Source organism: Hypanus sabinus, chromosome 8 (assembly GCF_030144855.1).
Source record: "Hypanus sabinus isolate sHypSab1 chromosome 8, sHypSab1.hap1, whole genome shotgun sequence".
NCBI classification, from domain to species: Eukaryota; Metazoa; Chordata; class Chondrichthyes; order Myliobatiformes; family Dasyatidae; genus Hypanus; species Hypanus sabinus.
In genome coordinates this window covers 169,039,685-169,064,180 of record NC_082713.1, presented here as the reverse complement: position 1 = coordinate 169,064,180, position 24,496 = coordinate 169,039,685, and the positions used below count along the sequence as shown (strand labels likewise).

At 43.0% G+C, this 24,496-nt stretch overlaps 1 protein-coding gene across 18 annotated transcripts in view; it reads right to left on the bottom strand.

Moving 5' to 3' along the window:
* The window catches only part of LOC132398701 (uncharacterized), a 173,400-nt gene that overhangs the window by 45,463 nt on the left and 103,441 nt on the right, over window positions 1–24,496 (bottom strand). For 17 of the 18 annotated variants that reach the window (XM_059978497.1, XM_059978493.1, XM_059978494.1 and 14 more), the window contains 2 exons: window positions 5,381–5,500; window positions 896–966 (listed from right to left, as the gene is read on the bottom strand). In XM_059978497.1, the coding sequence (XP_059834480.1) occupies window positions 896–966; window positions 5,381–5,500 (191 nt within the window). The remainder of the gene's footprint in view (window positions 1–895; window positions 967–5,380; window positions 5,501–24,496) is intronic. The other variant, XM_059978499.1, reaches the window with a different exon arrangement.

Genomic DNA, 24,496 nt, shown 5'->3' with positions numbered 1-24,496 from the left:
CTGTGTTGCATTCCACATCACTGGACCCTGACTCCGATCTGTCGAGGACTGTGTGGTGGCTGTCCGTGCATCAGTCTCACCATGTTAAACAAAGTCATACACATGCATTCTCCATGAAGGGAATCCACTCTTACATCCCAGATTAAGTCACATGGTGATGAGCAAGTGGCTGAAGATGTGAACCCTCTGATTGCTCATCATAACTGAAAAACTCCATCCCAGACAACATCCTGGTAGATCTTCCTTGTACACTCTCCAGAACCACCAAGTATGGTGTCTTTGGCTATGGAGGCTCTAATTTATTTAGGGATACAGATTGGAACAGTCCCTTCGGCTCTTTGAGCAGCACTGTCTATCAACCCACCACTTTAACCCTAACCTAATCATAGGATAATTTACAATGAACAACTAAACTACTACCCAGTACATCTGTGGACTGTGGAAGGACACTGGAGCACTCAGAAGAAACCCATGCATTCCATACAGAAGAGCTACAAACTCTTTGCTGAAGATACTGGGATTGAACTCTGAACTCCACACTCTGAGCTGCAATAGTGTCACACTAACCACTACCCTACCGTGGCACCAATGTGTGAAATTCCCTCACTGTACTTCTCCATCATCTCAAAATTCCCTTTCATCCACCATGGAACTACTGTATGTTTCAGTAACATGCCCTCTTGGTCATTTCGACTTGTATCTCCTTAGCTGTCAAATCTCTTGGTTATGTCACTAAAAAGCATCCTGGGATGTTGAAGGGACCTTGTAAATGTGAGTTCCTACTGTAGACCTGAATTTACTCAAGTTTGAACTGTTGATATTTTTGTAGGATACTGGTCTGCAGCCATGTGAGGAGAGCAAACCCATCCATAACAATATGCTTTTTAATGCCTACCTCCTGGAACTTCTTCTTGTACAATGCCAAGTCCTCTTGATTAAAGATGCAATACTTCTCCAGAAAGTTCACTGCGATAAAGAGAGAGGGGGAGAGAAAGAGAAAGAGAGAGACAGAGGCAGAGAGAGAGAGATAGAGAGGGATAGGGAATGAGATTGAGAAGAGGGTGGGGACAGAGGAAGAAAGAGAAATCAGAGATAGAGAGAGGGAGAGGGAGGGAGAAAGGGAGAGAGACATGGAAGTAGAGATGGAGATGGAGGGAGAGTGGAAGAAACAGAGGGAGAGGGGGCAAGGGAGAAGGGGGTGAGGGAGAGGGGGGTGAGGAAAAGGGAGGGGGAGGACAGAACACAGCATTAGCTGTTTTAATCATTCAGTCATCAATCTCAGCCATAATTAACCCTGCAGTTAGTTGAAGATTGGAAAAGTAGATGACTGTAGAAAGGCAAAAATCTTTTTTCCCATGATATGGATATCCAAATCAATGCTTTTATAGTGTATCAGAGTTACACATCATGGAGCCAGGCCCATCAGCTCCCTATCCTACTGGCTATCTATCATATTGGCCCTACCCTATTGGCTCCTTAACCTATTGGCTCCCTATCCTATTGGCTCAGTATCCTGGATCTCCATCTTATTGATTCCCATCCTTTATGTCCCATATTTTGGCTCAACATAAAATTGGCTACATATTCGAGTAACTCCATATTTCTTCATTTCTCTATTCTATTCACTTCCAATCCTTATGGTATCCTATATTGTCTCCTAGCTTATCAGCTCTTAGTATTAGCTTTCTACCTTGCTGGTTTGCGATGTTTGTTCTTAATCTTAATGCCTAACTTTGTAGCTTTTCTAACTGATTGCCTCCCAATGTTTATCTTCTAGTCCTATCCTGAACTTCAGGAAGGGGAAATCTTGAGAACATGCATTAGTCCTCACTGGTGGAAAGGGTGACAAGCTTCAGGTTCCTGGATGTTAAGACCTCAGAGGATCTGTCTTGGGCCCACACATTGATGCAATAATGAAGAAGCCATGCTGGTGGCTGTACTTCATTTGGAGTTTGAGAGATTTACTGCATCACCAAAAACTCTTCCAGATTTCCACAGATGTACAGTGGAGACCATTCTGACTGGTTGCATCACTGCCTGGTATGGAGGCTCCAATGCACAGGATCACAAGAGGCCGCAGAAGCTTTTAGACTCAGTCAGCTCCATCACGGGCACTAGCCTCCTCACCATTGAGGACATCTTCACAAAGCAGTGCCTCATAAAGGCAGCATCTATCGTAAGGACCCCCGTCGCCCAGGACATGCCCTCTTCTCATTACAACCATCAGGGAGGACGGTCAGGAGCCCAATGACACACATTCAATGTTTTAGGAACCGCTTCATCCCCTCTACCATCAGATTTCAGAATGCTCCATTTCTGAACAGACCAAGCATTAGGGTTAGGGTTACCTCACTATTCCTTTTAGTTGCACAATATATTTAATTTTGTGGCTTATTTACTCTCTCCCTCTCCCTCTCTGTCTCTCCCTCTCTCTCTCTATCTCATCGACTGTTTATTTTTTCTGTAGGTGCTGCTGAGTTCCTCCGGAATTTTGTGCGTGTTGTTTATTGTCCTTAACCTATTACCTTCTAACTAACCGTCGCCTATCCCAATTAGACCAACGTTCTTTCTCTCTGTAATGATACCTGGAGTTATTATTGTATTCATTCTTATTTATTCAGAGATACAACATGGAATTGGCCTTTCCAGCCCTTCGAGCCACTCCACCTAGAAATTCCCAACAAGCACAATTTAACCCTAGCCTAACAGTGCAGGACAATTTAAGGTGACCAATTAACCTATCTGGTATGGCTCTGGACTGTGGGAGGAAGCCAGAGCACCCGGAGAAAATCCATGCTTTCTCCAGCGAGGATCATACTAACCGCTGCTCTATCATGGCACCCAGAGTTATTTATAACACAAAAGAGTTACTGAATATTCAGAGCAACACAATGACACACAAAATGCTGGAGGAACTCAGCAGGTCAGCCAGTATCTGTGGAAAGGAATAAACAGTGTTTCCTGGTGAGATTTTTCATCAGGACAGAAGTTTTGAGGAATTAGAATTACCTTCTTCTTGAAAAAATTATCTTTGCTTTGAAACATTCTCTAAACCTGGAAACATTAAATACAGTGGGGAAGGGAGAGTGGTGCCTAACATGTTAAAGCAGTGAGTTGTTAAACAGTTAGAGTGTATGTCTCCTGTAGTGGGGGTCTCTAGCACCAGAGGGCACAGCCTCAGAATTGAAAGACACTCCTTTAGATCAGAGATGAGGAGGAATTTCTTTAGCTCAAGAGTGGTGGATCTGTGGAATTCATCGCCACAGGCGGCTGTGGAAGCCAAGTTATTGGGTACATTTAAAATGGAGGTTGATAGGTTATTGATTAGTCATGGCGTCAAAGGTTACAGGGAGAAGGCAGGAGAGCGGGATTGAAAGGGATAATAAATCGGCCATGATGGAATAGTGGAGAAGACTCATTGGGAAGGATGGTCTAATTCTCTTCTATGTCTTATAGTCTTAAAGTATACCCCTTTAAAAAAAAGAGGAATAACTGCGCAGTTTCCAAAAGGTCTGTGTTTTTTTAAATTGAGTCCTGTTCAGTTGACTCTCTGTTTTAAATGTAATTCCCCTCCCCCTCGCCACCCCCTGTTCTCATTTTGGAGACAGCTGGCAAAGGACTATCAAACAGTTTGCAATCAATTGAGAGTCACTGACTCCATCTCTTTCAATAATAAGAAGCTTTTTTTTGTTCCAGAGGCAGGCAACCTTATCTGTTCACCCGGCTAGTTTTTATCTTTCTGTCTTTGCTTGCAAATCCTCGTGGATTTATTGCAGATGTTCCAAGCTCAGTTAAAATAAGATTACAAGCCAAGATGCTCGACAACCCTGGGTTAGAATGCTGAGTGACTCCAGTGGGAAATTAGCCAGACAAAAGAGGCAGCAGGGTGGGAAATGAAGGGCGGTTCATTGCTCAAGGACTGTGACCAGCCTAACACTCTTAATTTCTTCTCGTCAAGCCCTCGTGACAAATATTATCAGTTGTAACACACACAAAATGCTGGAGGAACTCAGCAGGTCAGGCAGCATCTATGAAGGGGAATGAACAATTGATGTTTTGGGCTGAGACCCTTCATCAGAACTGGAAAGGAAGATGGAGTGGGGAGGCAGAATAGGAAGGTGGGGGTAGGGGAAGGAGTACAAGCTAGCAGGTGATGTGACAACATGTGAGGTAGAAGGTGGATGGGTGGGGAATGAAGTAAGAAGCTGGGAAGTGATACGTGTAAGAAATAAAGAATCTGATAGGAGACGACAATGGACCATGGGAGAAAGAGAAGGACGAGGGTCACTGGAGGAAAGTGTTGGGCAGGTGTGGAGAAGAGAAGGTGTAAGAGGGGAACTAGAATGAGGAATGGAAAAAGAGAGAAGTGACGGGGGAGGAAAAATAGAAACATTGATGTTCAGGGAGGAAAGGGGCTTGGTCTTGCTTTTGTTGTTAGTTACTTGCTGTGTTGTGTTTTATTGTGCTCTGCCAAGAACCGTGGGCGTTGTGGCATCACTTGCAGGCTGCCCCACCCCATTGCACATCCTTAGGTCATGTTGGTTGTTAGTGCAATGTTTCAACATGCACGTGCTAAACTCATCATCCAGATCTGGAGGGTTTGCCTTTTTCAATGTACGATGTATTGGTGTCAGTCTCAGGGTTTGCTCAATATTGGAAATACTATGTCTACCTGGAGATTCAATGTAACATAACTTCTGAAGCTATACCTTTAATGAGTCTCAGAAACAGGCCCTTCTGCCCAACCCTGCCATGCTGACCATTTACTACACCCGAGGCATCTATTCATAGAGGGTTAGGGTAGGATTTAAATCCACAGCATTTAGAGGAGGAAGTAGAAGACCCTACCAGAAAGATATCAATTAGCTTGAAAGAGAACAGACAAAACTTACAAGTATGTTGCCAGACTTGGGATATTGGGATCCACACCCATAGATCTTTCAATGTTACCAAGCAAATTATATTGTGTTCAGTTCTGGTCACCTCATTACAGGAAGAATGTAGTAGCTTTAGAGAGGGTGCAGAGGAGGTTTACCCGCATGCTCCCTGGATTAGAGAGCATATCTTTATGAAGACAGGTTGAGTAAGCTAGGGCTTTCCTCTTTTGAACAAAGGAGAATGAGAGTGACTTGTTAGCAATGTTCAAGATGATAGGAGGCATTGATGGAGTGGACAGCTAGAGCCTTTTTCCCAGAGTGGAAATGGCTAATATGATGGGTGGAGATAAGTCTGCATGAAAGGAAGAGTAAGGTGTTCCTTCCTTCTGTTAGCCTGCAGGTTACCCTTGGGCAAGAGGTAGCACCTACTTAGCATTTCCAATCAGCGTCACATGAAGCCACGGAGCCGGTGGTGTATGTTTGTATGAGAGGCTGCTACATACCAGCAGTCCTGGTTATACAACTACTGATTCCAGGCAGAAATAGCTGAAGAGTATTGCTAATGGCTGGGGTCACCCTTCTTGTAAAGTCACTGCTCAGAAGAAGACAATGGCAAAGCATTTCTGTGGAAAAATTTGCCAAGAACAAACATGGTTAAAGACAGCATGACACATAATAATGGTGGTGATAATTTTAAGGTAGTTGAAGGGAAGTATAATAGATAATAGATAATAGACAATAGGTGCAGAAGTAGACCATTCGGCCCCTCGAGTCTGCACCGCCATTCTGAGATCATGGCTGATCATTCACTATCAATACCCAGTCCCTGCCTTGTCCCCATATCCCTTGATTCCCCTATCCATCAGATATCTATCTAGCTCCTTCTTGAAAGCATCCAGAGAATTGGCCTCCACCGTCTTCCGAGGCAGTGCATTCCACACCTCCACAACTCTCTGGGAGAAGAAGCTCTTCCTCAACTCTGTTTTAAATAACTGACCTCTTATTCTCAATCCATGCCCTCTGGTACTGGACTCTCCCAACATCTGGAACATATTTCCTGCCTCAATCCTATCAAATCCTTTAATTATCTTAAACGTTTCAATCAGATCCCCTCTCAATCTCCTCAATTCCAGCGTGTACAAGCCCAATCTCTCCAATCTCTCTGCGTAAGACAGCCCTGCCATCCCAGGAATCAACCTAGTGAATCTACGCTGCACTTCCTCAATTGCCAGAATGTCCTTCCTTAAACCTGGAGACCAAAACTGTACACAATATTCCAGGTGTGGTCTCACCAGGGCCCTGTACAAATGCAAAAGAACATCCTTGCTCTTGTATTCAATTCCCCTTGTAACAAAGGCCAACATTCCATTTGCCCTCTTCACTGCCTGTTGCACTTGCTCATTCACCTTCATTGACTGGTGAACTAGGACTCCTAGGTCTCTTTGCATTTCTCCCTTACCTAACTCTACACCGTTCAGAAAATACTCTGCCCTCTTGTTCCTGCTTCCAAAATGGATAACTTCACATTTATTCACATTGAATGACATCTGCCAAGTATCTGCCCACTCACCCAGCCTATCCAAGTCTCCCTGTATTCTCCTAACGTCCTCTTCGCATGTCACACTGCCACCCAGTTTAGTATCGTCAGCAAACTTGCTGATATAGTTTTCAATGCCCTCATCTAAATCGTTGACATAAATCGTAAAGAGCTGTGGTCCCAATACAGAGCCCTGTGGTACCCCACTAGTCACCTCCAGCCAGTCCGAGAAACACCCATTCACTGCTACCCTTTGCTTTCTATCTGCCAACCAGTTTTCTATCCATGTTGAAACCCTGCCCCCAATGCCATGAGCTCTGATTTTACTCACCAATCTCCTATGTGGCACCTTATCGAATGCCTTCTGAAAATCTAGGTATACAACATCCACTGGCTTACCCTCGTCTAACATCCTTGTTACACCCTCAAAAAACTCCAAAAGATTAGTCAAGCATGATTTGCCCTTGGTAAATCCATGCTGGCTCAGCCTAATCCTATTTCTGCCATCTAGATGTGCCACTATTTCGTCCTTAATAATGGACTCAAGCATCTTCCCCACGACTGATGTTAGGCTAACAGGGCGATAGTTCTCCGTTTTCTCCTTCCCTCCCTTCTTGAAAAGTGGGATAACATTAGCCACTCTCCAACCTTCAGGAACTGATCCTGAATCTAAGGAACATTGGAAAATGATTACCAATGCATCCGCAATTTCCTGAGCCACCTCTTTTAGAACCCTCAGATGCAGACCATCTGGACCCGGGGATTTATTAGTCTTCAGTCCTACCAGTCTACTCATCACAGTTTTTTTCCTAATGTCAATCTGTCTCAATTCCTCTGATATCTTATGACCCTGGCCCATCCATACATCTGGGAGATTGCTTGTGTCCTCCCTGGTGAAGACAGATCTAAAGTACGCATTAAATTCTGTTGCCATTTCCCTGTTTCCCATAACAATTTCTCCCAATTCATTCTTCAAGGGGCCAACATTGTTCTTAACTATCTTCTTTCTCTTCACATAGCTAAAAAAGCTTTTGCTATCCCCTTTTATATTCCTGGCTAGACTGAGCTCATACCTGATTTTTTTCTCTCCGTATTGCTTTTTTAGTTAAGATCTGCTGCTCCTTAAAACTTTCCCAATCATCTGTATTCCCACTCATCTTCGCCCTGTCATACTTCTTTTTCTTTAATGCTATACAATCTCTGACTTCCTTTGTCAACCACTGTGGCCCCTTCCCCCTCTTTGAATCCTTCCTTCTCATTGGAATGAACTGCTTTTGCATCTTTTGTATTATGCCCAAGAATATCTGCCACTGCTGATCCACTGTCTTTCCTGCCAGGGCATCCGCCCATTTAACTTTGGCCAGCTCTTCCCTCATGGCTCCGTAGTCTCCTTTATTTAATTGCAACACTGACACCTCTGATCTGCCCTTATCCCTCTCAAATTGTAGATAAAAACTTATCATGTTATGATCACTACTTCCTAATGGCTCCTTTACTTCAAGATCACTTATCAATTCCTGTTCATTACACATCACCAAGTCCAAAATAGCCTCGTTCCTGGTTGGCTCAAGCACAAGCTGTTCCAAAAATACATCCCTTAGACACTCCACAAACTCCCTATCCTGGGGTCCAGCACCTACCTGATTCTCCCAGTTCACCTGCATGTTGAAATCTCCCATAACGACTACATTACCTTTAGCACATGCCAATGTTAACTCCCTAATCAACTTGTACCCAATATCCACGCTACTGTTTGGGGGCCTGAACACAACACCCATTAGGGTCTTTTTACCCTTGCTGTTCCTCAGCTCAATCCACACAGACTCTACTTCCCCTTTTGCTAAGTCACCTCTTGCTAAGGACTGAATCTCATTCCTTACCAACAGGGCCACCCCACCCCCTCTTCCCATATTTCTGTCTCTACGATAGCACGTATACCCTGGTACACTCAATTCCCAGGCCTGATCCCCTTGCAGCCATGTCTCCGTTATCCCAACAATATCTTAGTTCCCCATTTTCATCTGAGCTTCAAGCTCATCTGCCTTATTTCTGACACTACGTGCATTCAAGTATAGAATTCTTAGCCCATTCCTCCTCTCTTTGCTTAAAAGACTGTCTACTGTACCTAACCCAGCTCCTTGAACTTCCATCGGGCTAATTGCACCCTGAATTTTGATGACCTTCTCAAGATATATAGGAGAGATGTCAAAGGTAGATTTTTTACACAGAGAGTCATGGGTGTTCCAGGGGTGGTGGTAGAGAAAGTTACATTAGGGGTATTTAAGAAACTCTTAGATAGGCACATGGATTATAGAAAAATGAAGGCTATGTGGGAGGAAAGGGTTTGATTGACTGCAGGGTAGGTTAAAAGTTCAGCACAACATTGTGGGCTGAAGGGCCGGTATGGAGCTGTACTGTTCAATGTTCTATGTTATATGACTTGAGCATGAGTTGTAGGTAAAGGTTGAATGGCTTAGGACTGTAGTCCTTGGAGCCTAGGAGAATGAAGGAGATTTGATGGCGGTATACAAAATTATGAGGGATAAATGCAAGCAGACTTTTTACAAAGCAAACATGAGGAAATCTGCAGATGCTGGAAATTCAAGCACACACACAAAATGCTGGTGGAAACGCAGCAGGCTAGGCAGCATCTATAGGGAGAAGCACTGTCAACGTTTCGGGCTGAGACGCTTTGTCAGGATTTTTTACACTGAGGTAGGGTGAGACTAGAACTAGAGGTCATAGGTTAAAGGGTGAACTGTAAAGTATTTAAGGGGAACCTGAGTGGAAACTTCTTCAGTTAGAAGGTGCTGAGAGTGTGGAATGAGCTGCCCGCAGAAGTGGTGGATTCGGGTTTGATTTCAACATTTAAGAGAAGTTTAGATAAGCACGCAGGCCGAAGGACCTATTTCTGTGCTGTAGCTCTCTTTGGCTCTCTGACTCCAGCTGGGATTGGCAATGGACTATCCATCTCAGGGGCACGACAAACCAGGTCCCTCACAAACACTGGCCAGATCCATGTCAACAAAAAACATCTATGTTGTTTGAAAGATGTGAAGTTCTACCGATCATTGTCTGTTTCTCTTCTGTACTGCTGTATGACTATAGGTGAGGATGTTACTCACTTAGGCACTAAGAGTACCTGGGCACCTTTGGCTTCCTTACCCACTCACAGTTGTTTAATTTATACCCAATGGCCATGTCATTGGTTACGCCTGCTCATTAATGCAGATATCTAATCAACCAATCATATGGCAGCAATTCAATACATGAAAGCATGCAGACATGGTCAAGAGGTTTAGTTGTTGTTCAGACTAAATATCAGAATAGAGAAGACTTGTGTTCTAAGTGACCTTAACCATGGAATGATTGCTGGTGTCAGATGGGGTGGTTTGAGTACCTCAGAAATTGCTGATTCTTGGGAATTTCATCCACAGTAGTCCCTAGAGTTTACAACCAATGGTGTGAAAAACAAAAGGAAAAAAACACCCAGTGAGCAGCAATTCTGTGGATGAAAACATCTTGTAAATGAGGGAGGTTGGAGGAGAATGGCCAGGCTGGTTGAAGCTGACAGGAAGGCAACAGTAACACAAATAACCATGCATTACAACAGTGGTGTTCAGAAGAGCATCTCTGAATGCACAACATGTCGAACTTTGAAGTGGAAGGGCTACAACAGCAGAAGACCACAAGCATACACTGAGCAGCCACTTTATTAGCTGTAGAAGGTACATATAAAGTGGCTGCTGAATGTAAATGCAAGTTTTCTGTTCAGATGTTTAGATAAAGTAAGTAGGCATGGGATCCATGGGGAAGTTGCTTCGTGGATCCAGAACGGGTTTGCCCATAGAAGGCAAAGAGTGATTGTAGACGGGTCATATTCTGCGTGGAGGTCGGTCACCAGTGGTGTGCCTCAGGGATCTGTCCTGGGACCCCTACTCTTCGTGATTTTTATAAATGACCTGGATGAGGAAGTGGAGGGATGGGTTAGTAAATTTACTGATGACACAAAGGTTGGATAGGTGTTGTGGATAGTGTGGAGGGCTGTCAGAGGTTACACCGGGACATTGATAGGATGCAAAACTGGGCTGAGAAGTGGCAGATGGAGTTCAACCCAGATAAGTGTGAACTCATTCATTTTGCTGGGTCAAATATGATGGCAGAATATAGTATTAATGGTAAGACTCTTGGCAGTGTGGAGGATCAGAGGGATCTTGGGGTCCGAGTCCATAGGACACTCAAAGCATCTGCGCAGGTTGACTCTGTGATTAAGAAGGCATATGGTGCATTGACCTTCATCAATTGTGGGATTAGTTTAGGATCCAAGAGGTAATGTTGCAGCTATATAGGATCCTGGTCAGACCCCACTTGAAGTACTGTGCTCAGTTCTGGTCACGTCACTACAGGAAGGATGTGGAAACCAAGGAAAAGGGTAGAGAGAAGATTTACAAGGATGTTGCCTGGATTGGGGAGCATGTCTTATCAGAATAGGTTGAGCTAACTTGGCCTTTTCTCCTTGGAGCGACGGAGGATGAGAGGTGACCTGATAAAGATGTATAAGATGATGAGAGGCATTGATTGTGTGGATTGTCAGAGGCTTTTTCCCAGGGTTGAAATGGCTAGCACGAAAGGGCACAGTTTCATGGTGCTTAGAAGTAGGTACAGAGGAGATGCCAGGGGTAAGTTTTTTATGCCGAGAGGGAGTGCATGGAATGGGCTGCCGGCGATGGTGGTGGAGGCGGATACAATAGGGTCTTTTAAGAGACTCCTGGACAGGTACGTGGAGCTTAGAAATATAGAGGGCTATGGGTAACCCTAGGTAATTTCTAAGGTAAGGTCTTGTTCAGCACAGCTTTGTGGGCTGAAGGGCCTGTATTATGCTGTAGGTTTTCTGCGTTTCTATGTTTCTATCTATTAGACACCAGTGGTACCGAATACTGTAAAGTAGTATGTATAAAGGTACATATAAAGTGGCTACTAAGTGTAAATGCAAAATTTGTGATGTGATGCTGAGATAATTTTTACAGTAATAATAATTACAGTAGGTACCTAATAAAATGGCCATTGAGTGTATTTGTCACAGCCAGGTACTAAACAATGCGAAAGAAGCACCTTTGTGGGGGACAGCATTTATAACCTTTTCTTTTCTCTTTTTACAAAAGAGAGACTTCATTATCAAAGCACCACAGAAATCAAAATACATCAATTAATGCCGCTGCATAGTCCAGAACTGCTTGCATGGACTTTTCTGAAATTAATTCCGTGTATCACCTTTCATCTGCTTAGAATTGGAATAACATTGTCCCCCAGCTCTAGGCTTACACTGACAGTGATAATCTTTGTACTCAGACACCACTCCTGGAATGAATTTTACTAATTGTAGGTTTTGCATTTGGAAAACATACCTTTACAGGAGGTTGTCTTAATAAAGCCCATTCGGTATTGGACACGTAAGCATCTGTCTTTGCGATTCTAATAACTGCAACAGCAACTTTCAAAGCTTGTGGTTTTTTAGAAATACATAAATCTGTACAACAAGGATATGGATATATCGGGTCTGTCAGTAGTTGGCCTGGGCTCTCTACCCAAGTTTCAGAATCAGAATTAGGTTCATTATCACTGGCATGTTAAGACTTTTTAAGTCTATAACATGATACAGATACACTGCTGGGAAATTGGGCAGTGCAATAGCAAATCGATATGCTTAGTTACCCACTCAAAAAGAAATTTCAATTAAACATGTGGGTTTATATTTCCCATAAACAAAATCATCTGAGGAAATAAAGACAAGAGATTCTGCAGATGCTGAAAATCCAGAGCAACACACACAAAACGCTGGAGGAACTCAGCAGTCTGGCAGCATCTATTGGGGGGGAATGAACACTCGACGTTTCAGGCTGACACCCTTTAGATCATCATTTTCTGTGTGTTAATATGAAGGGGTCCATTTCGGGAAGGCAGACAGGTATGATGCACACTCTAGATGATAGAGTTCTGTGGAGTTTGTTACTCTGTACAAGCTCTCAGAGAAAGCAGCCTCAATTATTTTGGAAGTCTTTTAATAATCTGCTTGAAATCCTTTATCAAGCATATGTTAGTTTCATATTCAATTGTTCTAGGAATTCTTTGGTCAGTCTCCAATCTAAAACTCTGGTGTGCCAGTTTACGCTATTTCCTATTCACCCATAATGTGGCCTTATCTACACAGCTCTCTACTCAGAACACTAGAGATCCTGGTTCAATCTTGACCTCTGTGTGGAGTTGGCACGTTGGCATGACCATTGTGTTTCAAAGTAAAATTTATTATCAGACTACATAGATGTCACCACATACAACCCTGAGTTTTTTCTTCCTGCAGGCATACATAGCAAATCTATAGAAAACTAATTGTAAACAGGATCAATGAACACCAAACTGTGCAAATACAAGTATAAATAAATAGGAATAAATAATGAGAGCATGAAATAACAAGATATGTAGTCCTTGAAGTGAGACCATCAGTTGTGAGAACACTAGAAATAGAATGAGTGTATTTATCCCCCTTTGTTCAAGAGCCTGATGGTTGAGGGGTAGTAACTGTTCTTGAACATGGTGGTGTGAGTCCTGAGGCACCTGTAGCTTCTACCTGATGGCAGCAGCGAGAAAAGGGCATGGCCTGGGTGGTGAGGATCTTTGATGATGGATGCTGCTTTTCTACAGCAACATTTCATGTAGATGTGCTCAGTGATTGAGAGGGCTTTACCCATGATGTACTGGGTTGCATCCATTATCTTTTTAGGGATTTTACGCTCAAAGGCATTGGTGTTCCCATATCAGGCCATAATGTAGCCAGTCAATACACTTCCCCCACACATCTACAGAAACTTGCCAAGGTTTCTGATGATGTGCCGAATCTCCGCAGGCTCCTGAGGAAGGAGAGGTGCTGTTGTGTTTTCTTCGCAAATACATCTATATGATGCGTCCAGGACAGGTTTCCCCCAGGTGCTCTGATTTCCACCCAAATCACAAGGACATGTGGATTGGTAAGTTAATTGGCTGTTGTAAATTGTTCCTAGTATGTAAATGGCTGGTAGAATCTATGGAGAGTTGGTGCGTACGCAGGATTAGCGTAGGTAAACTGGACGATTGGTATATTATTGTCACTTGTCGTGCATCCCATCTGTACAGATCAATTCATTACAATGGATAATTGAGGTAGTACAAGGTAAAACAAAAATAGAATGCAGAATAAAGTGTTACAAATACAGAGAAAGCACAGTGCAGACAGATAATAAGGTGCAAGGGCTATAACAATGTCGATTGATGTCAAGAGTCCATTTTTATCGAACTAGGACTCCATTCAATAGTTTTATGACAGCTTGCTTTCAGACTTCTGTATTTTCTGCCCTGGGCGTGTGTACAGCACTACCAGACTCAAGAACAGATGTTAATAGACTATTGGAACAGATTAGTGTAAATAGTTGCTTGATGGCTGACACAGGCTCAATGGGCCAAAGGGCCTGTTACCCCTGCTGTATCACTTTCACTCTGTGATTCCTGCTTCCCAACCCTCCTTCCCCAAGCCCTCTGCACTCCACCTACACTGCCCTTTAATGTATCCATGAAGTTCATCGCTCTGACATTGGAAAAGATCTTTCTTAAAAGTCTCCACCTCACATGGTATTCTATGTAAGACCATCTTTGGTCACATCTTCCTGATATGGAGAAACATGGACCTTGTGCAGACAAAAGGGATTTGATGTTTGGTAGCATAATTAGTTTGGCCAAACATCATGGGTCGAAGAGCCTGTGTTGTACTCTACTGTGGTCTATGTTCTTTCATGATAGCAGGCAAGTTAGCCATGAATTTGGACCAATAATCAGTTGTTTAATCATGGTTATCACAATGTGATGACCATCATCACACTTTGTGAGATCTGTTTGTGCATTGTGCTGAGGCCTTTCCTATCATGCAATGGTTTGAAAATGAACTCCATGATGACGAGCTTTCCCGCTTCCTTGTCCAGCATAGGGCTGCACACGGTAATGACAAGACAACTGGCCCTCGAGTCAGTGTCCCATCACCTGTATTGAGGGTGAGAGAGAGGAGAAAGTGTGTGAATGTGTGTGCGTGTGTTAAAGAGGAAAGTGTGTGTGTGTGTTTGAGAGAAAGAGAAGGGGAAGTGTGTGTGAGAGAGGGATTGTATGTGTGAGAGTATGTGTGTGATAGAGTACGAATGTGTGAGTGTATGTGTGTCAGAGTGTAAAGTAGTGTGAGTGTGTGTGAAAGAACTGGTGTGTATGTGTGAGTCTGTGAGCCATTGTGTGTGTCAGAGTATGTGAAAGTGTGCATGAATGTGGGTGTGTGAAATGGAGAGAAAGAGGGAGAGAATGAAAGAGAAAGAGAGAGACAGAAAGAGAAAGATAGAGGGAGAGAGGAAGAGACAGACAGACAGAGACAGAGAAACAGAGAGACAGAAAAGAAACAGAGAGAGAGAGAGGGAGAGGGACAGAGAGAGAGGATGAAAATACACTTTCCATCCTTGCACTTTATAAAAATGAAAATGTCAGGCAAGTTTTAACATCGTATGTGGTTTGATCCATGGCCATTCTTAGCCTGAATAGGCACAGACTAGTAGATTTAAACTTGATAAGGAAATCCAAACAGATTACATGCTATTATTCTTTGATATTACAGTGATTATGGAGCACAATATACCAGTAATAAGGGCCATTGTGTAAGGTGACTGGTTGGTTCACTTAATGTAATGAGCTCTTTTACAGAAACTGTAAACAGCTGCTTTATTAATCACCCATCAATGTGTCACTGTTTGTTTGCTTTCATAATTGTAATTCATTGGCACTTTTAATCATTTATGCTCCTGTTAGTTTCTGATAACCCGGTCCGTGCTCCAAAACATAGACACATTTCTGATACGCTACTGAAAATGAAAAGCTTTTTGTTTTCACTTTGATCAAATTGTGATTGTTTGTTTTCCTTCTGCGTGTTTCGTACCCAATATGACACTGTAGGTTGTAGCTGAGTCCCTCCAGCATTTTGTGTGTGTTCCTTCTAGTTTTTGGCTCCCTTTACCTGGCAAAAAGACTGTGCCTGCCCTTTCTGATTTTAATTATTTATTTATTGAGATACAGCATAGAATAGACCTTCCCAGCTCTTCAGCTGCACCACCCAGCAACTCCCGATTTAACCCTAACTTAATCATGGGACAATTTACAATGACCAATCAACCTACCAACTGGTACATATTGGGATTACAGGAGGAAACCTGGGCACCTGGAGGAAACCTATGTGGTCATGGGCAAATGTACAAGCTCCTTACAGACAGCAGCGTAAATTGAATCTGGGTTGCTGGTACTGTAAAGCATTGTGTTAACCACTACGCTACCAGGCAGCAAGGACGTAATGCTGAGGCTATATCAGGCATTGGTCAGACTGCACTTGGAGTATTGTGAGCAGTTCTGGGCCCTTATCTGGGAAAGGATGTGCTGGCATTGAGAGGATCCAGAGGAAGTTCACGAGAATGATCCCAGGAATGAAATGGTTAACGCATGAGGAGTGTTTGATGGCTGTTGATTAGTAAGGGTGTTAAAGGTTACAGGGAGAAGTCAGGAGAATGGGGTTGAGAGGGAAAATAGAGCAGCTGTAATTGATCAGCAGAGCAGACTCAATGGGCTAAATGGCCCAATTCTGCTCCTATGTCTTAAGGTCTAAGATGAATGCAGAGAAGGAGAAAGGAGCGGTAAATGAGAAAGAGGGAGAGAGAAAAGCAGAGAAGCAGCGAACAAGGGAATGTAGCAGAAGAAAGGAATAGAGGAATATAATTACATGGCTCCCTGGAAGTGTCACCGCACATAGACAGAGTGGTGAAAAAGGCCTTTGGAACAATACCCTTCATCAATCTGAGCATTTAGCATAGAAGTTGGAACGTTATCTTGCACTGGGCAAGACAGTTTCACCCTCAGGTTGGGTGAGAATATAACTAGAGGTTATTGGTTTAGGGTGGAAGGTGGATAGATAGATAGATAGAAACATACAAAATAGGTGCAGGAGTAGGCCATTCAGCCCTTCGAGCCTGCACCGCCATTTAGTATGATCATGGCTGATCATCCAACTCAGAACCCTGTACCTGCTTTCTCTCCATACCCTCTGATCCCTTTCGCCACAAGGGCCATATCTAACTTCCTCTTAAATATAGCCAATGAACCAGCCTCAACCGTTTCCTGTGGCAGAGAATTCCAGAGATTCACCACTCTCTGTGTGAAGAAGTTTTTCCTCATCTCGGTCCTAAAAGGCTTCCCCTTTATCCTTAAACTGTGACCCCTCGTTCTGGACTTCCCCAACATCGGAAACAATCCTCCTGCATCTAGCCTGTCCAATCCCTTTAGAATTTTTATACGTTTCAATAAGATTCCCCCTCAATCTTCTAAATTCCAGTGAGTATTAGCCTAGTCGATCCAGTCTTTCTTCATATGAAATTCCTGCCATCCCAGGAATCAATCTGGTGAACCTTCTCTGTACTCCCTCTATGGCAAGAATGTCTTTCCTCAGATTAGGGGACCAAAACTGCACACAATATTCTAGGTGTGGTCTTACCAAGGCCTTGTACAACTGCAGTAGAACCTCCCTGCTCCTGTACTCAAAACCTTTTGCTATGAATGCCAACATACCATTTGCCTTTTTCACTGCCTGCTGTACCTGCATGCCCACCTTCAATGACTGGTGTACAATGACACCCAAGTCTCGTTGCATCTCCCTTTTTCCTAATTGGCCACTGTTCAGATAATAATCTGTTTTCCTGTTCTTGCAACCAAAGTGGATAACCTCACATTTATCCACATTAAATTGCATCTGCCATGAATTTGCCCACTCACCTAACCTATCTAAGTCACCCTGCATCCTCTTAGCATCCTCCTCACAGCTAACACCGCCACCCAGCTTCATGTCATCCGCAAAATTGGAGATGCTGCATTTAATTACCTTGTCTAAATTATTAATATATATTGTAAACAACTGGGGTCCAAGCACTGAGCCTTGCGGTACCCCACTAGTCACTGCCTGCCATTCTGAAAAGCTCCCGTTTACTCCCACTCTTTGCTTCCTGTCTGCCAACCAATTCTCTATCCACGTCAATACCATACCTCCAATACCATGTGCTTTAAGTTTGCACACTAATCTTCTGTGTGGGACCTTGTCAAAAGCCTTTTGAAAATCTAAATATACCACATCCACTGGCTCTCCCCTATCCACTCTACTAGTTACATCTTCAAAAAAATTCTATAAGATTCGTCAGTCATAATCTTCCCTTCACAAATCCATGCTGACTTTGTCCGATAATTTCACCTCTTTCCAAATGTGCTGTTATCACATCTTTGATAACCGACGCTAGCATTTTCCCCACCACCGATGTCAGACTAACCGGTCTATAATTCCCCGGTTTCTCTCTCCCTCCTTTTTTAAAAAGTGGGGTTACATTAGCCACCCTCCAATCCTCAGGAACTAATCCAGAATCTAAGGAGTTTTGAAAAATTATCACTAATGCATCCACTATTTCTTGGGCTACTTCCTTAAGCACTCTGGGATGCAGACCATCTGGCCCTGGGGATTTATCTGCCTTTAATCCCTTCAATTTACCTAACACCACTTCCCTACTAACATGTATTTCCCTCAGTTCCTCCATCTCACTAGACCCTCGGTCCCTTACTATTTCCAGAAGATTATTTATGTCCTCCTTAGTGAAGACAGAACCAAAGTAGTTATTCAATTGGTCTGCCATGTATTTGTTCCCTATGATCAATTCACCTGTTTCTGACTGTAAAGGACCTACATTTGTCTTGACCAATCTTTTTCTTTTCACGTATCTATAAAAGCTTTTACAGTCAGTTTTTATGTTCCCTGCCAGCTTTCTCTCATAATCCTTTTTCCCTTTCCTAATTAAGCCCTTTGTCCTCCTTTGCTGGTCTCTGAATTTCTCCCAGTCCTCAGGTGTGCTGCTTTTTTTTTGCTAATTTATATGTTACTTCTTTGGACTTGATACTATCCCTAATTTCCCTTGTCAGCCATGGGTGCACTACCTTCCCTGGTTTATTCTTTTGCCAAACTGGGATGAATAATTGTTTTAGTTCATCCATGCTATCTTTAAATGCTTGCCATTGCATATCCACCGTCAACCCTTTAAGTACTATTTGCCAGTCTATCTTAGCTAATTCACGTCTCATACCTTCAAAGTTACCCTTCATTAAGTTCAGAACCTTTGTTTCTGAATTAACTATGTCACTCTCCATTCAAATGAAGAATTCCACCATATTATGGTTACTCTTACCCAAGGGGCCTCGCATGACAAGATTGCTAACTAACCCTTCCTCATTGATCAATACCCAATCTAGAATGGCCTGCTCTCTAGTTGGTTCCTCGACATGTTGCTTCAGAAAACCATCCCACATACATTCCAAGAAATCCTCTTCCTCAGCACCCTTACCAATTTGGTTCACCCAATCTATATGTAGATTGAAGTCACCCATTATTACTACTGTTCCTTTATTGCTCGCATTTCTAATTTCCTGTTTAATGCCATCCCCAACCTCACTACTACTGTTAGGTGGCCTGTACACAACTCCCACCAGTGTTTTCTGCCCCTTAGTGTTATGCAGCTCTACCCATATTGATTCCACATCCTCCAGGCTAATGTTCTTCTTTTCTATTGCGTTAATCTCCTCTCTAACCAGCAATGCTACCCCATCTCCTTTTCTTTTCTGTCTATCCCTCCTGAATATTGAATATCCCTGGATGTTGAGCTCCCATCCTTGGTCACCCTGGAGCAATGTCTCTGTGATCCCAACTATATCATATTCATTAATAACTATCTGCACATTCAATTCATCCACCTTGTTACGAATGCTCCTCGCATTGGCACACAAAGCCTTCAGGCTTGTTTTTACAACACTCTTAGCCCTTATACAATTATGTTGAAAAGTGGCCCTTTTTGCTTTTTGCCCTGGATTTGCCAGCCTGCCAATTTTACTTTTCACCTTACTACTTTTTGCTTCTACCCTCATTTTACACCCCTCTGTCTCTCTGCACTTGTTCCCATCCCCCTGCGATATTAGTTTAAAGCCTCCTGACATTGGTTCCAGTCCAGCCCAGGTGCAGACCGTCCTGTTTATACCGGTCCCACCTCCCCCAGAACTGGTTCCAATGCCCCAGAAATTTGAATCCCTCCCCCTTGCACCATTTTTCAAGTCACATATTCATCTGAAATATCCTCCTTTTTCTACTCTGACTAGCACGTGGCACTGGTAGTAATCCAGAGATTATTACCTTTGTGGTCCTACTTTTTAGTTTATCTCCTAACTCCCTAAATTCACCTTGTAGGACCTCATCTCGTGTTTTACCTATATCGTTGGTACCTATGTGCACCATGACCACTGGCTGTTCACCCTCCCATTCCAGAATGTCCTGCAGCCACTCAGAGACATCCTTGACCCTTGCACCAGGGAGGCAATATACCACCCTGGAGTCTCAGTTGCGGCCGCAGAAACGCCTATCTATTCCCCTTACAATTGAACCCCCTATCACTATAGCTCTCCCACTCCTTTTCCTTCCCTCCTGTGCTGCTGCAGAGCCACCCATGGTGCAATGAACTCGGCTGTTGCTGCCTTCCCCTGATGAGACATCTCCCCCAACAGTATCCAAAACAGTATATTTGTTTAGGAGGGATATGACCCCAGGGGACTCCTGAACTACCTGCCTACTGATACGCTGTCTAGATAGATGAGAGAGGTTTGGAGTTTCAGCTGCAGGAAGATGGTACAAGGCAGAAGGCCAGCCAGCACAGCCTAGATGGGTTGAAAGGCCTGTTTCTGCGTTGTGGTGTTCTATGACTCTTATGTTGCTGAGGCCACATCTGGAGTATTGAGTTCAATTTGGTCACACGATATACTTATTACTATTGTTGCATTGTTTATATTTTCTCAGCTCAAAGCCTGGGGTACGGGCACAGCCAAGCACTCTCATTTCTCAATTGCTGGGAACTTGTGGACTATTTGAGTGGTGTTTAGTATTGTTGTTTTCAAAAGAACTTGGCCTTTTCTCCTTGGAGTGACGGAGGATGAGAGGTGATCTGATAGAGGTGTATAAAACGATGAGAGGCATTGTTCATGTGGATAGTCAGAGGCTTTTTCCCAGGGCTGAAATGGCTAACATGAGATGGCACAGGTTTAAGATGCTGGGGAGTAAGTACAGAGGAGGTGTTAGGGGTAAGTTTTTACACAGAGAGTGGTGAGTGTGTGGAACGGGCTGCCGGTGATGGTGGTGGAGGCAGATACGATAGGGTGTTTTAAGACACTCTTGGTTAGGTACATGGAGCTTAGAAAAATAGAGGGCTATGGGTAACCCTAGGTAATTTCTAATCTAAGTACATGTTTGGCACAACTTTGTGGGTCGAAGGGCCTGTATTGTGCTGTAGGTTTTCTATGTTTCTAAGATTTGCATAGATATTACTGTGTAGGCCTAATTGTTTAAAGCAATTGTGTAGTGCCTTTGGGTTAATACCAGTTGTAGATATTACTATTGGGACAAAGTGTACCTTGTTCAGGCTCCACAGTCTTTCAATTTCCTCTTTTAATTCAGCATATTCCATTGTTTTTCACTTACTGAATTCTACAAGTTCTGTGTGTTTGGAATGGTGATATCAATTAAGCAAGTTATTCTTGCTTGTTCATCCTGTAATAATATATCCAGATAGATGTTATGGATTGTTCATAATATAATATGTAGTAAAATTTATAATTGCAGTAATATAATTTGTATTATAATTATTATTGTTATGTGTTTTTTGTATTTGCACAGTTCGCAATTAGTTGTTTGTCTGTCTTTATTTGTGTGTTGTTTTTCATTGATTCTAAATTCTCTTTGTTCTACTGCAAATGCCTGCAAGAAAATGAATCTCAGGGTATATAGTGACATACACATGCTTTAATAATAAATTTACTGTTTTTGCTACAGGAAAGATGCCAGTTAGCTGGAAAAGAGGAGAATTATGAGGATGCTGCTGGGACTCGAGGGACTCGTGGATTGAGGTTGAGAAGGTGGGAACTTTTTCATTGGATCATAGAAGGAGGGGATTCTTTAACTTGTTTTTAATTATACACCTTTTATAGACATGCATGAAATCATGAGGTGAATGTACATGGTCCTTTCCCCAGGGTTGGGGATTCAAGAACTAAAGGGCACAGATTTAAGGTGAGTGGGGACATATATTGAGGATCTGGGGAGCAACTTTTTGAATTAGAAGATTATCAGTGGTTGAGGCAAGTACATTAACAAAATTGCAAAAGCATTTCGATGCGTAGATGGATAGGAAAGACTTAGAGGGATTCTGGGCCAAATGTAGACAAATGCAATGAGTTTGGATGGGCATATTGGTAAGCAGGGACCAGCTGGGATGAAGGGCTGTTTACATGCTTTTTGCTGGGTGTCAACATCTCTGAAAATCTATCCTGGACCTAACACATCGATATAACTACAAAGAAGGTACAACAGTGGTTATATTTCATTAGGAATTTGAGGAGGCTTGGTATGTTACCAGAGACTCACAGATTTCTACAGAAGTACCATGAAGAGCATTCTAACTGGCTGCTTCACCGTCTGGTATGGGGAGGGGGGAAGGCTACTGCACAGGATCAGAAAAAGCTGCCGGATGTTGTAAATTTAGTCAGCTCCATCATGGGCACTAGCCTCACCAGCATCCAGGACATCTTCAAGGAGCGATGCCTCAAAAAAAATGGCATCCATCATGAAGAACTCCCATCACCCAGGTCATGCCTTGTTCTCATTGCTACCGTCAGGGAGGAGATTGAGAGACCTGAAGCCACACATTCAATGATTCAGGAACAGCTTCTTCTCCTCTTTCATCCAATTTTAGAATGGACATTGAAGCCATGAATACAACCTCATTCCTTACTGTAATTCACATTTTTAAAATTATTATGTATTAAATTGTACTGCTGGCACAAAGGCAATAAATGCCAGGGATACTAAACCTGATTCTGGTACTGATTCTAGTGGTGTACAACTCAGAAGGGTAGAGGAAAGGGAAAGAATGAGAGAGAATAGGAGAGGAGGGGAGGAAAAAGAGATAAAGAACATACAAGAGGAGAGTTGAAAAACACAAGAGATTCTGCAGATGCTGGAAATCCAGGGCAACGCACACAAATTACTGGAGGCACTCAGCAGGTCAGGAAGGATCCTTGGTGGGGGGGAGGGAATAAACTGTTGAAGTCTGGAAAAATGGAGGGAGTGGAAGGTGAGAGAATGGGAAAAACTGAGGGTGAAATCTGGGATTTCAAAGTTCAAAGTAAATTTATTAGTACATAATTGCTACTATATACTACTTCGAGATTCATTTTCTTGCAGGCATTTACAGGAAAATAAAGAACTGCAATAAAATTTATGAAAGCAAACTATATTTAAACAAAGACAACCAATGTGCAAAAAAAGGCAAACTGTGCAAATAAAAATAAATGCTGAGAACATGAGCTGTACAGTTCTTGAGAGTGGGTCTACAGCAGTGGGGTCAGTTCAGTGTTGGAGTGAGTGAAGTTATCCATGCCAGCTCAGGAGGCTGACAGTTGAGGGGTAATAACTGTTCCTGAATGTGGTGGTGTGGGACCTGAATCTCCGGTACCTCCTGGCCGATGGTATTAGTGAGAAGTGGGAATCTCTGATGATGTATGACAGCAGCACTCCATGTAAATGTGCTCAGTGGTGGGGAGGGCTTTGCCTGTGATGAACTGTAGTCTTTTCCATTCCTGGGCATTGGTGTTTCCCTACCTAGCCATGATGTGACCAGTTAGGCACTCTCCACTGTGCATCTACAGAGGTTTGTCTATTTTAAATGACATTCTAAATCTACACAAACTTCAGCAAAAGCAGAGGTGCTTTACTGATAATGCTTATGTGCTGGTCCCAGGACAGATAATGCCAAGGAATTTAAAGTTATTGACCTGCTTTTTGCATATCATGACATGAATGCAAGGTTGTGAATTTGTTTATGTTTTTATCTGGAGACACAGTAGAGTAATGAGCGTTCCAGCCCGATTACAGCCATGTGACCAATCAACCTAGTAACCCACGCAGCTTTGGGAAGTGAGAGGAAACTGGAGCACCCAAAGGAACCCCATGCTGTCACTCCAAGAACATGCAGACTCCTCACAGACAGCAGCAAGAATTGAACCCAGGTCACTGGCGCTGTGTAACATTTCACTAACTGCTACACAATGCTGCTTTTGGACGGTTACTATAAACAGATGCCCCAGGTTCCCATGGATTCAGAGCTCTGCTGTCACAATAGGTTCACCCTCACCTTCACTCAAATCTCCACACCAATCACAAAAACCACCTACGAGCTGTTATCAGACTAGCAGACACACTTTACATTGCAGTAGATGTGAGGTTTCTTTGTAAGCAGCGAGATATATCTTTATGAGTGGTGTTCATGCAAGAAATGACTCTGTAAAACATATTTATATTTTTAAATCACCAGCAATTTTATGTAACAACTCAGGCCTGAAAGTCATTGAGGGATATCATGATATAGATATGCACCTTTGTCAAAGGCAGCTAGGGTGAATGGATTTTCCCAACCTTCTTGAATTACGTGGGCTGGAGTTTTTGGAGATTTACTAGTATGCTGTCTGGACGAGACAGCATGCCTTATGTGGATAATTCAAAGTAAATTTATTGTCAAAGTATTTATATTTATTTCTTGCTCACTGGTGTTTAGGGTAACAATGGAGGACATCCATCTCTGTCTGTATATATTGCTGTTGCCATAACAATTTTGTTTGACCAGTCAGGGTTGTTAGCCTTGAGATGAACCCCTGAACCTGGAGCACCAGTGGACCACTCTTAATCTTTGCCCTGTTTGGCATGGGTGACCCTACCACAAGCCAAAGCACAAGGCCCTGATTCCAGACAACATAGCTTTCCAGGTCATTTCGGCATGCAGACTTCAAACCGCAAGGTTGCAATTGTCTTGGAGGAAAAATATATATATGTCACCATATACTACCTTGATTTCCAATT